The sequence below is a fragment of the Rutidosis leptorrhynchoides genome, chromosome 4 (genome assembly GCF_046630445.1).
Source record: "Rutidosis leptorrhynchoides isolate AG116_Rl617_1_P2 chromosome 4, CSIRO_AGI_Rlap_v1, whole genome shotgun sequence".
NCBI lineage: Eukaryota > Viridiplantae > Streptophyta > Magnoliopsida > Asterales > Asteraceae > Rutidosis > Rutidosis leptorrhynchoides.
Window position 1 is genome coordinate 590,647,224 of NC_092336.1, and position 15,493 is coordinate 590,662,716.

General features: G+C 32.0%; 1 protein-coding gene and 1 long non-coding RNA gene across 3 annotated transcripts; both read left to right on the forward strand.

Annotated features, from left to right (window-relative positions):
• Positions 1 to 8,000: 8,000 nt before the first annotated feature.
• LOC139845597 (caffeoylshikimate esterase-like) lies at positions 8,001 to 10,646 on the forward strand. The gene is made up of 2 exons (XM_071835857.1): positions 8,001 to 8,630; positions 10,092 to 10,646. The coding sequence occupies exons 1-2, from the start codon at positions 8,082 to 8,084 to the stop codon at positions 10,539 to 10,541; spliced, it is 999 nt and encodes a 332-aa protein (XP_071691958.1). The 5' UTR covers positions 8,001 to 8,081; the 3' UTR covers positions 10,542 to 10,646.
• Positions 10,647 to 11,432: 786 nt separating this feature from the next.
• LOC139845598 (uncharacterized) lies at positions 11,433 to 13,775 on the forward strand. Of its 2 annotated transcripts, XR_011758394.1 has the most exons (4): positions 11,433 to 11,665; positions 11,802 to 12,379; positions 13,078 to 13,194; positions 13,684 to 13,775. It is a non-coding gene; the product is annotated as an uncharacterized lncRNA (long non-coding RNA). The 2 variants fall into 2 exon arrangements; XR_011758393.1 differs by having other exon boundaries at positions 11,433 to 12,379.
• The last annotated feature ends 1,718 nt before the right edge of the window (positions 13,776 to 15,493 follow it).

Here is a 15,493-nt window from a genome sequence, read left to right on the forward strand (position 1 = left end):
TGTAATGGAAACTATATTTAATTATATATAGATAAATATAAATATGTATATAAATATTACTTGTAAATATATAAAGTTATATTAAATCTATTTGTTTAAAAATATATAATATTATTGTTTTAGTAATTAAAGTTGATATTTTAAAATGTTTATATATATACATAGTGTACATTAAATATAATTAATTTTGAACTTAAATTGTAAATGACTGTAACTTTCGGTTGACGTTTAATTATTTTAAAATAGGTCTAATATATATATATGAAGTTTTAAAATAAAAGTTGAACTGTAAATCAAGTACGAATATTTTAGATTTGTTAAAAGTATTTTTACCTTTTCAAGTTTAAATATTAGTACTCCGTACATATAAATCGGAACAGAAAATAAATAATTTTTTTAACCTTTTTGATCAGGTTTCAAACAGTTATTGAGTGAAATAATTAAACATATTTAATCTAAAAGTTTGGGATTTTTATGAACACCTTTATATATTAACTGTTTAGCAATGGACACAATATAATAATCTGTGATAAACCGTCGGCATAATATACCAAATATATGGTGGCTATACTGTGTCCTTGCACGTTTCAATTGATAATTGAGATTATGATTGAATTACTATTTAGATCACTGTGTTTAAAGTTTATGAATTATTATAATTCTTTTTCCTCTTTTCTTCTTTATATATATATATCTATACATATACAAATGCAGGGAGAGTTATCACCATATCCATCAACCACTTTGATCTCCTTCTTCTTCGTGACCATCTATCCGCCACCATGTTCATCCCCTTGCACCACCCTCACCATTGAAAACCCGTTTAGAATTATAACCACCACGTCCTGTCATCATTATAACCCTACTTCAATCACCAAAATCTTCCAATATCGTCACCCAACACCATCATCATCGCACGCTTCATGTTGCTTTATGTCCGATACAATCCAAACTCGAACACTCTTGTTGTTGTGCTGTCATATGAAACCCATAAACCACCTGCATACTACTACAAGGTTGTTGTTAACCGAGAACACCTCGAAACCAACCACTACTATGAGTACCCACTGTACCGCTACTCGTTAAATATTGTTTCAGTTTTGTTGTGCAAACCGAGAACTAGACCCACCTACTGCAACTTGGTTGATCGCTCCCATTTTATTATTTATTTATTTATTTATTTTTTTCCTTTTCTCTCTAATATAATTTGATCACCAAGCCAACCCCACCCCTTTTCGATTACTACTGCTACTATACTGATTCTACGCTACTGGTTTATTGGGATTAATACAAGAAGAATGTGAAGCACGAAGGGATGAAAATATACAGTAAAGGTGATAGATAGTTGATGATGATAGAATGTGAATAAGATGATTTAAGATGATGATAATGATAATTGTGTGAATAAGTATGATGAAGAGGGCTTTAGGATTTTATGTCACGCTAGGAATTGGTATGATGATGTTAGAAAAAGATGGTTTATATGATTTTAATTTGGTAGTAAAACAGAAATTGTTAACGGAGCAGTGGTTAAGAGTAAGAGTGTTTGAGCGAGAGGTCCTAGGTTCGAAACTAGGTCACGACACCAATTTTACTTTTTATTTATAAAAGTAGCTGCTGGGCCAGAAACAAGGAATTGGGCCGTGAATTATTACCTGGGCCGTATATAGTTAGTAGACTCACGAACTAAGAGTATTTATTGGGCCAATGTTCAGCTGTTGGGCCGATACCATACTGATTAAGAATGAATGATCGTATTATAAGATGAACGGGATTGATAAGATGATGATTTGTGGTGATAATAATGAAAAAATGGGAAAAACAGTTTATATATGGGATATATAATTATGAGTTTCATATTAATTAGGAAAAATATTTAAATGGAATTATAATCACAAAAGCAAGAAATGAAGGGAGGGTTAGTGGTGTTTATGTTAAGCTGGAGGTCAAGAGTTCGAGCCTGATCTGAGGTTTTTTTTTTAGAAAAGGCTTAAGGTAGTTTACTCATTTTAGTTACTATTATTATTATTATTGTTAAATATTAAGCATTATTATCTTTATTATTATTATTATTATTATTATTATTATTATTATTATTATTATTATTATTATTATTATTATTATTATTATTATTATTTTTATTAATAATATTATTAAACTTATCATTTTTATTATAATTAATATTATTATCAAAAAGTATCATTAGTATAATTATTAGTATTAACATTACTATTATTAGTATTTTTTTTTTACATTTTTTATTGTTATTAATATTATTATTATTATTATTATTATTATTATCATCATTATAACTACAAAATTATTTTAGTATTATTATAACCATTATTTTTACAAACAAAAGATATTTATATAGAAACAAATATATATTTTTACATATGTCAAAAGTATATCTAAATTACTATTTTAAATTATATATATAGATATATAATGTTGGAAATCATAAATACCTTAATATATCGATTAAGTAATATATTAAATAATAGATATAAATAACCTAGCAGGAATGCCATTATATGTTCATTATATATCTTAATATATAAATATACCTAATGTAGGTTCGTGAATCCGAGGCCAACCTTATAAGTGATCAATGGTGTTATATGTATTTTTACTACAAAATACAGTATGGTGAGTATATAGTCCCTTTTAAACTTTAAATATTTTGGGATGAGAATACATGCGCTGTTTTTATAAATGATTTACGTTATGGACACAAGTGATCAAAATAAATTCTACGTTGAGTTGTACCACTGGCATACTTCCCTGTAGCTTGGTAACTAATATTTACAGCGGTATTGTAAACGCGAATCCTGTTGATAGATCTATCGGGCCTGACAACCCCAACCGGACTGGACGACCAGTATTCAACGGTTGCACAGTACTTCGTTTCGTGACTATACTTGGTACAGTGTAGTAAGATTTCATAATAAAGGGAATATGCGACGTGATTAAATGTTAAGTATGGTTACCAAGTGCTCAACCACTTAGAATATTTTTATTAAATGTTTACATATGAAATCTTGTGGTCCATAGTTATAACGCTGCTAGCATCAAACCTATATATCTCACCAACTTTATGTTGACTTTTTAAAGCATGTTATTCTCAGGTATAAAGTAAGTCTTCCGCTGTGCATTTGCTCATGTTAAGAACATTACTTGGAGTCGATCATCGCAATGGGACCAACTGTTGATGACTCCGTCCAGGAGGATTAGGACCGGTTGTTACAAATGGAATACATTCCCTTCGGTTTTGCATTAGATGTTTATGATACCTTAAACCCTTCAGGTATATTCATATGTATCACTATCAAGTGATCCATAATGATAAGTAATAACAACATCCATGAGATGCATTTAAGTAACTACCAAGTTGATTAAGTATCTAATAAGTAATTGTATCCATTTCAGGAAGATAAGTTTTCCTCATAATTCATTCCTGGTCTTTAGGAGAAATCTTGAGTTACAAGTCTAGCTTTACCTTGTAACTTCATTTTTCTCATTTCTTAATTTTTCGGATAAAAATTCATTTGGATCCCATACGTTTCACATCTTTAAAAGTGATAACGATTGATCTGAAAACTTTTCTTTTATTGAGCGATTCTAATTCAGCTCGTATTGCTCCTTTCTATTGAGCTCAATCATGTCTATTTTGATATTCAATGACAGATTTTGGTTCCAGATCATCATCTTTATTCATGATGTTATTATATGAAAAATTATCATCAATATTTGTCATTCCGTTTCGGTTCCAAAATATTGCATAATTTATTGCAATTTCTGTATTTATTATTAATATCCTCTGCAGAAGGAATATTGATTTGTGGCTCTTCTTGAACACTTTCTTTTACCTCATTATCAGCTGATTTTCTTTTTCGAGGATTTTTTTTTTGAACCAATTGGTCTCCCACGTTTCTGGCGTGGCAAAGACTCAAGAGTGACATTATTGCCAGCTTTTAGAATTTCAATTCGAGCTGGAGCATTTGCTGTTGGTATATATGATTTAGTCACTCTTTTTATATTTGTAAATGCATCTGGCAATTTATTCGCAAGTTCTTGCATATCATTATTTTTGAACTTCGATCTCGCATTCTTTTGTACGAGGATCAAGATACATTAATTGAGGTTCATACCATGAAACATCATTTTCTTTATTTTTATTTCTCCCCCTAATCTAGGGAACAATATTTTATTAAAATGACAATCAGCAAAATGTGTTGTATAAAGATCACCCGTCATGGGTTCAATATATCTTATGATTGAAGATGTTTCATATCCAACATATATTTTCATCCTTCTTTGAGGACCCATTTTAGTGCGTTGTGATGGTGCGATAGGAATATAAACCTCACAATCAAATGTTCTAAGATGGAAAATATTTGGCACTTGACCAAAATTAAGTTGGTATTGGAGAATACTTATGACTTGCACTTGGTTTAATGCGAATTAATATCGCATCATGTAAATTTACATGTCCCCATATAAATATTGAGAGTTTTGTACTCACTACCAATTGTCTAGTTATTAGTTGCAAGCGTTTATCTATTGATTCAGCTAAACCAATTTTTGAATGCACATAAACAACTGGATGTTCAACAACAATCCTTATAGATATATAATAATCATTAAATGCTTGAGATGTTAACTCACCAGCATTATCAGGTCTCACCCTTTTAATGGTGTAATCGAAAAATGTGTTCTTTATTTAATAATTAGTGTAAGAAACTTTGCAAATGCCATATTACGGCTACACAAACATGAGACCATCCGCTAGATGCGTCTATTAGAACCATGAAATATCAAAATGGTCCACATGATGGATGAATTGGTCCATATATATAACCTTGAATTCTTTCAAGAAACTTTGGTGATTGTTTCTCAATATATTTTTTCATTAATCACCATATGTGTTTTTTCATTAATTACCATATGTGCTTTTCATTAATTACCATATGTGCTTTTTCATTATATATCCTTTTCACCATATGCGCTGCGCTTTTCATCATATGCGCTTTTAATCATATGCGCTGCGCTTTTCATCATATGCGCCTTTTATCATATGCGATTTTAATCATATGCGCTGCGCTTTTCATCATATGCGCTTTTCATCATATGCGCGGCGCTTTTCATCATATGCGCTTTTCATAGGTATTTCTCATTTCCGGTTATCATTGACTGATAATCGTATCCATTATGATATATATCAGAGAAACTTAACAAATTTTTCTTTGATTTGGGAGAAAACAAAGCATTGTTTATCAGAAAATTCGTACCATTTGGTAATATGAATTTTTTTGCCTTTTTCGTTCCTTATATCAAGTTTGCATGACCTGATATAGTATTTATGATTCATTGATTTGATTTAAATCAATGAAGTATTTCTTATATTTGATCATAGTGTGTATGCTACAATTATCTACAATACATATGTCTTTACACTTTACCCTATATTATATGCAAAAGAAATTGAGAGTGGAATTAATCAAGGACTTGTGGGTCTAACATTAATCAATGATACGGAGTATATTATGAGGACAAAGGCTACTGCGAAGAGGGATCGATCAACACACACACGAAGCAACAATACTTTGCTCATGTGTTTTCTTATTGTTGAAAAATGTATGGTTAAATGGGTTTATGTGTTTCAAGTTTTATCAATATTTTATTTTGGTTTTTTTTATTTGGACAGCCCTCTTAAACCATGTGCACAATAAAAATATTTTTAAACTTTGAAACTGGTGCATTAATGTACTTTAGTTTACACTGATCAATTTTTTTTTATTCCATATATATATTTTTATTCAATGCTATCTCTTCTCCCTTTTTTTTTTTAAATGAAACTACTGCAGTAGCCATAAGATTGCTCCAATTATCTTCTTTTTGTTGGTGTAATCGGTTATGTTACGTTTAATGGCAACGTCAAATAAATGGTTTAATATTTTAGTTAGTAGTTTTATTAAGTATTACCATAGTTATAAATTAGTTAGTTTAGCTATTTTGAATTTGTAGCATGTTAGACCAAAATTCATTTGGTACGTTGGTAAATTGTAACGTGGATAAGAAAGTGGGGTACCGAGTCTTTGAGTAGAAAGAGTGGAGTAAATTAGTCCTATTTTCATGCACACGTGGTGTGCCATACTGACTATATAATTAGTCATTATTTGGTGGATAAAATTAAGGCAATAGCAATGTAGTCCTTGAATTTATTTTACTTCTTTATTTTATTTTTTGTTTTTATTTTTTTTGCATATCAACAATCAATAAGGTAGTTTTATTTTCTGTTAATAAATTTGTGTGGTTGAGTGTGAGTAGTTTAAGGGACATGTGTCCCAACACTTTTATACATTAATGTTAATTTATTCATTTATGAGGGGCCAAAAGGTAAAACATAATTTATTTCCTACTGATAGTAATACGATCACATAGTTGTAAGTCGAATTATTGGGGGGACCACAACCAGTTGCTTTACACGAATTATTGAGGGCCTCAAATATTACACGAAAGTCAAAACAAATTGTGACATGATTTTGGCCGCTTCTTTTCCAGTTGCTTTAATTAATTGATTGCTTTAAAGTTTGTCGGCCAACCCAAGGATAAAATACACAACGGTTTCATTTTGTTCGCGTGTATCAACTTCACAGAATTTTTATATTACGCTTTACTTTGATAATTGTTTTGTGTGGTTTTTAGAATCCAAGAAGGTGTCTCCATCGTGGACCAAAGAGAAAAATAAAGTTCGATCCTTATTTTTAAAATAAGGAAGATTCGGTGTTTGATTATAAAGTGAAACAGAAAAACAAAAGCCATATTTTAAAACCCCATATATATGCTTTACTCAATTATTGTCAAAATTACTTTAAAGAAAAGAAATGAAACGTCAATATAAGTACCCCACCTTGGTTGGCCATGGATTGTTAATTTGTTCCACTTGTTATTTGATTTAAAACACCATATCTTAAATATATTATAGTCAAGTTGACAAAACCATCGACTGTAACCTCTTCTACCCTTTTTATTTCTTTAAATAGCTCAACACAAAAAAATAGAGATTGAGTGGAGGTGGTTACAGTCACGAAAAAAAAAAAATAATATAATGAGGTTTGTATTTTTCGAAGAGTAGCAGTAGTAAAAACAATCGACCATGGTTCATTGGTGATGATGAAGTGGTTGTGGTTGAGGTGATGGTACCATGGTGATTGGTTTGATTCGAAAATAGAAAACAAGGTGATGGTGGCAACAAAAAGTGATGGATGCTAGAGGTGGTGTGTGATGATAGCTGGGTGTTTATATATGTGTAAGTAATATATGTATGTATATGTATCTTAATATTTCTCTCTTTTTAACTATCACTCTCAAAACAGGTTCATTTTATGATCGTTGTAAAGTCTTGATTTTCTTGTTAATTAATTAATTTAAAGTAATTTAAATTAAATAACGTCAACAATTTTTGGAATACCTGATGAGTATAACTTAGTGATGGAAGAATCCAAGCTGATAACTTCTTGATGAGAAGAGACAACAGAGGTTTCAGGATCTTCCGACGGTTTCAGCGGCGGAGGAAGGTGGTCGGCAGAAATCTTGAGAGGTGGAAGTGGTGGTTGAGCAACTAGAAGAATCACCATGATTATACGGAGCTTTTCGTGCTGATAACGTGTTATAATTCAGTAGGCTTATAACTACCTTTAGAAGAAAGAAGAGAGTAAATTCTTATTGAAGAATGGTGTACATATCTTCACAATTGAGTGAGTATTTATAATACTAAAACTTAACTGTACATTACTCGTTTTCATCTTCAATTATAGAGTAGGTGAAATAGTAATCAATAATTCATAATTTTACTGTACAAGATTATCAATCATCTATATTCATCTGTATGCGTACAAAATGAGAATCCATCCATATCATAACATCATAACAATTATTAATTATTACAATACAATTAAAATTAAATAAAACTAAAAATTGCTAATTGGCTACTTTAATAATTGGTCAACAACCTATCTTCCACGGTCCACACCACACACACCTAACCCTTCAACCTACTCCGACCACCGGAATCAACCATGCCACCGCCGCCCAACTTCCCACCACTACCCCCACCGCCACCGTTCTTTTGGGGCGAAACACCAGAAGAAGAATACTACACCTCACAAGGCGTCCGTAACTCCAAATCATACTTCCAAACCCCTTATGATACCAAAATCTTCACTCAATCATGGCTCCCTTTAGACCCAAATCAACCCATTAAAGCCACTGTTTTCATGACCCACGGGTACGGATCCGATTCCAGCTGGTGCTTCCAAAAAATCTGCATTGCCTACGCCAAATGGGGTTACGCCGTGTTCGCCGCCGATCTCATTGGTCACGGCCGGTCAGATGGACTTCATGGTTACATCGGTGATATGGATAAGGCTGCTGCCACGTCATTATCGTACTTTGTTAGTGTTCGACGGAGCCAAGACTACTGTGATCTTCCAGCTTTCTTGTTTGGTGAATCAATGGGCGGAATGATCACTATGCTTATGTACTTCCAATCAGATCCTGACACGTGGACTGGTCTGATCTTCTCTTCTCCCCTTTTTGTTATACCCGAAGGCATGATTCCTCCCAAGGTAAGTATTACTCCGTATTTTATGCAATGATACCATTCTTTTTTGATAATAATTTCAGTATAACTTTTTTATTTATTTGTTACCGTATAGAATAGAATAATTGATAAAACGGTTCCCATTTACTTTGTCATTCCAAAAACTAACTCCCTAGTAAAACATACATGATACAACATTACAAGGAAAGAATAAACTAGGGAGGTTTTTCGGGATTCGTTCACGGACCTCTACCCTGACCACTGCGCGAATGGATGTGTTCACGTGTACCGTCGATCGGGTTTGGGTTTCCGCCCGAACGTGTGTGTTACGTGCAAATGATGAGGGTCGTTGAAATATATGATCTACTGATATCAAAAAATCGCCGTTCAAAAAAAAAAAAAAAATTAAAATAGAATAGTTGATAGTATATTTTCTGAATCTGTGCAATGCAGAATTAACAACACATAATCGTTAAAGCCCTTAATTAGTTTTACAGGATAATTAATTGTGTGAATAAAAGGACCTTATACATATAAATCCCTATGCTTAGCAAACGGGTCGGTTTGGGTAACGGGTCATAATGGTTTTTGGGTTGAAATGGGTTATAGGTCAAATGGGTCAATTTTTTAAAAGGGTTTAAATGGGTCGGTTTGGGTAACATGTCGAAACGGGTCACAAGTCAATTGGGTCAAATGTGTTACATCGGTATTTTACATTTATTACATTATTTTAGTTTATATTATTTATTATTTATTATATATTATATATGCATAAGAAATAATAATATACATAATAAATGATATAACCATGTATGCTTTCATAAATTTTGGCGGATGAAACTTTTTATGCTCGACTCATTTGACCCATTCACAAAACCCATTGGACCTACATCTATTTATTGATCTTTGAGTATTGATGCCCATTAGACATATTCCTTTATTTTTTGTATAAGACTCAATAGGTTAGAGAGAAATCCATTTGAATCTTTTTTTAAGTTTTGATTTACATTGCTAGGCCTAATTTTTCTCAAGACCCAATTGACCCGAAAGCTTGACCCAATTGACCCAAATTTGAGAGTATGGGTCTCAATTGCCAGCTATAGTTATCCCTGTGTATTACGTATTTGTAATAAATTTTATATAATTTGCTTGTTACGATTACAATGTAAAAAGTTACAATATGTATCATGTAGTACTAATATATTGTTGAGTTTTTTGTTATATATATATATATATATATATATATATATATATATATATATATATATATATATATATATATATATATATATATATATATATATATATCTAAAAATGTCTAACTAGATAATTAGATAGACCTTAATCTATGCATAATCCTAGTGGATTTCACTAATAATCTCTTCTTAAACTTATATGTATCAATCAACTTTTCATTTATTGTTAGGCCTAAATTTACTGCTAGACCTCCCAATGATTTTGTATATTGTTTTTTGTGTGATTGAAGTTACATTTGACTATGTACGGGCTATTGTTTGGATTGGCGGATACATGGGCTACAATGCCCGATTCCAGGATGGTAGCGAAGGCGATTAAAGATATGGAGAAGCTGAAGATAATTGCGGTGAACCCAAAACGATATGCAGGGAAGCCGAGGGTGGGGACAATGAGAGAGGTTGTGAGGGTGACGAATTATGTACAAAATAATTTTGAAAAAGTCAAGGTGCCATTTTTTGCGGCACATGGGACGTCTGATGGGCTAGCGTGTCATACTGGGTCGGAGATGTTGTATGAGAAAGCTGTGACCGCGAAAGAGGATAAGACGTTGAAGTTGTATGAAGGAATGTATCATTCGTTGATTCAAGGGGAACCTGATGATTCGGTTGAGCTTGTGTTGGGTGATATGAAATCTTGGATTGATGAGAAGGCGATAAAGTTTGGTCCTAAATGTAACTGATTATTGTAACTGTATACCAATTCATTATAAGGGTTTTGTAAGCTTACATATATAGACCTTACTGATTAAGCTTTTTTTTAAATAAAGAGTTGGATGTTTGAATGAGTTTGATTGAAGGGGGGAAGGGTGACAATAGCAGAATGATTTGTGGAGTTAAACAAATAGGTCTTTTAACAAATCTGTTTTCATAAAACATTGGGGAAATTGGTCAAAATGCCCCCATTTCCGAAAGTATTTAACAATGTGTTCAAAAAATTGGTGCGTGATGCGTGGATCTTGGTGCGTGATGCGTAGTTACGAGAAAATGACCGAAACAAACACTTTTACTCGTTCCCTGCACCACGCACTGTGCTTGGTGCTTGTTGGGAAAAAACTTCGAATGACCATAAATCGGAGCTACGAGTCAAAAGATACGGTCATTCAAATTTCTTCCCCAACAAGCACCATGTACCACGCACGGTGCGTGGTGTTTGGTGCATGGTGCATGGTGCGTGTTCGCGAGTAAAAGTGCATGTTTCGGTCATTTTATCGTAACCATACATTACACACCAAGATCCACGCATTATGCGTGGTGCAGGGTGCGTGGATAGGGGGCATTTTTAGCAATTTCTATTTTTTTGGGGCATACTGTTTACACACTTTCGGAAATTGGGGCATTTTGATAAATTTCCAACATTTTACTCGGTATGTGTTTTGATAACAAAGTAGTTTCATTTTTACTTTCCATATGTTGATAATTTATATTTATATTTATATTATATTTATATTTATATACATACTAACTTGCGTAAAAAACCCTGCAATTCCATCGGCCAAAACCACCCCATTTACTGTTATACTATAGCTGGGTTTCCCCCCTTTTTTTTTTTTTTTTAAACCATTCCCATTTCATTCGCTCTCTTCCAGATCCTTCAACTTACAAACCCTAAATTTACAATCGTCCCCTACCGATCAACTGAGTGATTTAATCGAATCCTGGAAGATAGTTCACACTTGGCCATCGATGGCGTGTTGGTACTGCGCACCCTAATTCTTCGATTTTGTCTTCACCGTCGTTCACACTTCCCTGTTTTCTTTCCACCTACCGTGACTCTGCCGATTGAAGCGATTAAAGATGGTGTAAGGTTAGGTTTCCCTTTCCGTTCGTTTCTTGCAACCTGTTTGGGGTGTTATTTACTTTGATTGTTTTTATGTTCTATCTTTTCGTTCATTGAAAGCACCAACTGCTATTTTGTTTCTATCGAGTGCAATTTTCTACAGATTGAAGGAATTGAAGATTGTTTAAGGTTATGTTTTTTTATTCAGGTTGTTGTTATTGACTTTTTTTTTGGCTCATTGGTTTACGTCAATGCTGAATTCAGATGGTTTCTTGATTTGTTATCAAGTTGGTGTCTTTCATACTTTGGTTTTTCTCATGTATTAATCGTTAATTTTTTGGTTTTAATTTTATTTTAATAATCGTTATTACTTGCGTAAATTGCCATACAATGATAACAGAAAAGGGGTTATATGGAGTAATGTCACTTTAAGCTGAGGTTGTGAAGAAGATTCAGGTGTGGTGATGATACTGAATGAAATTAATCTCAAAAGGTTGAATTTTATCAATAACAAAGGTTTTAAAAGGAGAGGATGTGATGATGATTTTTGAGTTGAAGTTGATTATGTCGTGTTTTTATTTAAGTCCTTTAATGTGTACTTATATTCTGAGGAGGTTTATTTTTTGTTATATTGTAAATGTGTTTTTGCTGACTCTAACTTATAGTCACTACTAGCAAAGAATTTGGATACTAAAAGCTTGACCCGAGGAAGAAGAAACAGTTCATTTCACCATGGTTGAGGTATGTCATTTCTTCTTTGCAGTACACAATGATACACTATTTGTATAATGATATGTAAGAGTGATCCTGTTGATGATTTGGGGCTTAATGTGGAAGCCTCCAAACACTATCTTTTATATAATCATATAGGTTAAAATTTAGCTAAATATAGATCACTTTTGCAGCTAAAAGAAACTTATGAAAGGGAACATGTAATCAAACACGTTTCATACTATAATTATAATTATATAGGTTAAAATTTAGCTAAATATAAATCACTTTTGCAGCTAAAAGAAACTTATGAGTGGGAACATGTAATCAAACACATTAATTAATTATTATTAATTAATTATTAATCTTATATGCTAAAAGGCCAGCAGCTTTTGGTCGTTCGACTCCCTGAAACGACAACAACCCACTTTTTACTAGTTGGATCATTTTTACACTTCTATGTGAACAGGTTTCTGACAATATCAACTCTCATATTATTTCACTATATGACCTGCTTAGTTTGCAATTTAACGATATTGATAATGACTAATTTTATAAGTGTTCTCGAATTTATTCATGAATTCAGCTTGATAATACCTTTTGGCACTTATAACCTGGGAATTTGTTCTTTATTTATGCATTTTTTAACTATTGTTTTCTTATTGTTCTTTTGATCTTTTGATTATTTAGTGGTTACTCCAAAATTGTATTCGTTTGTTGATACGTAGGTGTTACTAAAAACGGACTTCATCGGTTGTGATAACCGCGTGGAGGACCCGATCCCAGTGGGTGACCCAAATCACAGCCGACTGGATAAGGAGAACAATCGACTAAACAAACCTCAGGTAACCTCTTTGCACAGCCGACCCGTAAGTACAAATAAATGTTAAATTTGAGCATACAAAGACAATAAGAGTTGGAACATTATTAATTAAGCAATGACAAGGTCCAGCTTACGTCGTGGAATGTGCATGCGATGGCTTTTGATGACAACAAATACGATTTAATGCATAAGTAAAAATATATTGTATCCTTTCTTCTATCTATTAGTATTCATCTGGTACCATAAATCACTCACATCGACATCTAATTACCTATTTACAATTTAAAAAATCAAAACTCACACCCACCAACCCAATTACTGCACGTTCTAACAGTTACGTTCACAAAGACCAAAAAATTATAGCCTCTCATACTATACTATTTATATTTGATCATTGTTGCCATTGTTGTTACTTGATCAATGTTGCCATTGTTGTAATCAGATGGTGGTGTTGCCGTTGTTAATTTATTATTATTGCTACATTATTTAACTTTAACTACTACCCATCCAGGTTAAAATTTACAATTAAAGTTCACGTGCGAGGAACCAATCGAACGATTGGTTCAACCAAGCATGCGATATACTTGCAGACTTACGTAAGTACTATCTAATAAAGTTTCAATTAATCTTTATTTTTACTCTTTTTATATGAAGTGAACAACATCAAATTCCAGCTGATCGAAATTTTGCAGACTTATAGAATGTGTATCTAAACATCCTTAATGATGTTGTATTTCAGATCAGATGTCATGTTTCAAATGGACATGTGTTAACTCATACTGATCAATCATGCTTGTGAAACAAATCATTATGTTCATTGCTGGATAGTATGTAAGTTACTTGATATACAATGATACAGCTACTACAAGAAAAGCAAAGGTAGTTTTGTCACTACAAAACAGTTCTGAGTCTCCTAATTTTTTTAGTTGAAGAGTTTATTTGTACTGCTTCTTAGCAGAAAGGGGACTGCACTACTGTTGCAACTTCATTTTTTTTATTCAACAAAGGTATCTACAGCTTATTAGGCACTCTCTGTATACTATTATGCCGATAACCTCACCATGCAATATTTATGTATCTAATGATTCGTCTGTGTTCTTTTTTGAGTTAATAAGCTTTGTTACAGAGTGGAAAACAAATTAACCCATTTGGATTTTGGTGTCAAAGTGGGTAATGGTCAATTTTGACACACCTACTACACGGACAAATGCACCTACAAATTTCCGCCGCGAAGCGCGGGCCTCAATACTAGTTGAAATACTAAAGGAATACATGAAATTTTGTGTATACTATAGTTTTAGAATGCACACAAAAGGGCCAAAACTACCTACGAGATGATTGAGATTCAAATAAAACCATTAAAAAAACCCACCACATGGCCAGGCTTACTATCTTATACCAAACCCAATGTACGTGGGACTGAACTTAAAAAGTAGGCCCATATCCTACAACTATATATACAAACTAGTGAAATGACCAGTAATATTACGGGTTTGTTTAAACGAAATAATTTAATTACATGTTTTAGGTATTAAGTGAATGTAAATGCTAAAATCATTTATTTTAATGACCCGTTTGACTAAGAAACTTGTCGTTGTTTTTACAAATATATAGAGACATGTATTTTAGCATACATATGTCATGTAATTAATTTCGTAAAAAGAATCCATATTTGAATATTAATAATATAATTATTATAATTATAATTATAATTATAATTATAATTATAATTATAATTATTATATTAAAAGTAAAAGATAATAATAAATAATTATTAGTGATAATAAATGCCTTTTAAATTTTTTTAGAAAATTAAAATTACAATTTAGGAGAGATTAGTATTTTCTTTTATAAAAAATTTCGTATTATTTTTTTAATTAATTTAATATATAATTATGACATCATCATTATGTAAATTAAAAGGTAATTAGCTTAATGATGACAATACCATTTTAAAACTTTATATGACTATATAGATATAAAAATTAGTTAATCCTCCAATTGACTATTGAGCTTTGTAACGGTAAAGGCATACAGATTAGGCTTTATGAGTCACGAACAGAAATGGTGATAGAGTGATTACACTAACATGGATAATAATAGCAACAAGCAAGTGACAGAAGATTGATAAATTAATAACAAACACAACAGATAACAAATATGGAATGATGCAAATTCGACAGTGATATATTGATCGATAAACTTGAAACGTAAATCAAAGAAGAATCATATCAATGATTACTCCAACCGATTAACAACTTAACAAAATACACGACTGAATTTCAAGCATACCCTAACAATCTATTTATTCTAACATAATC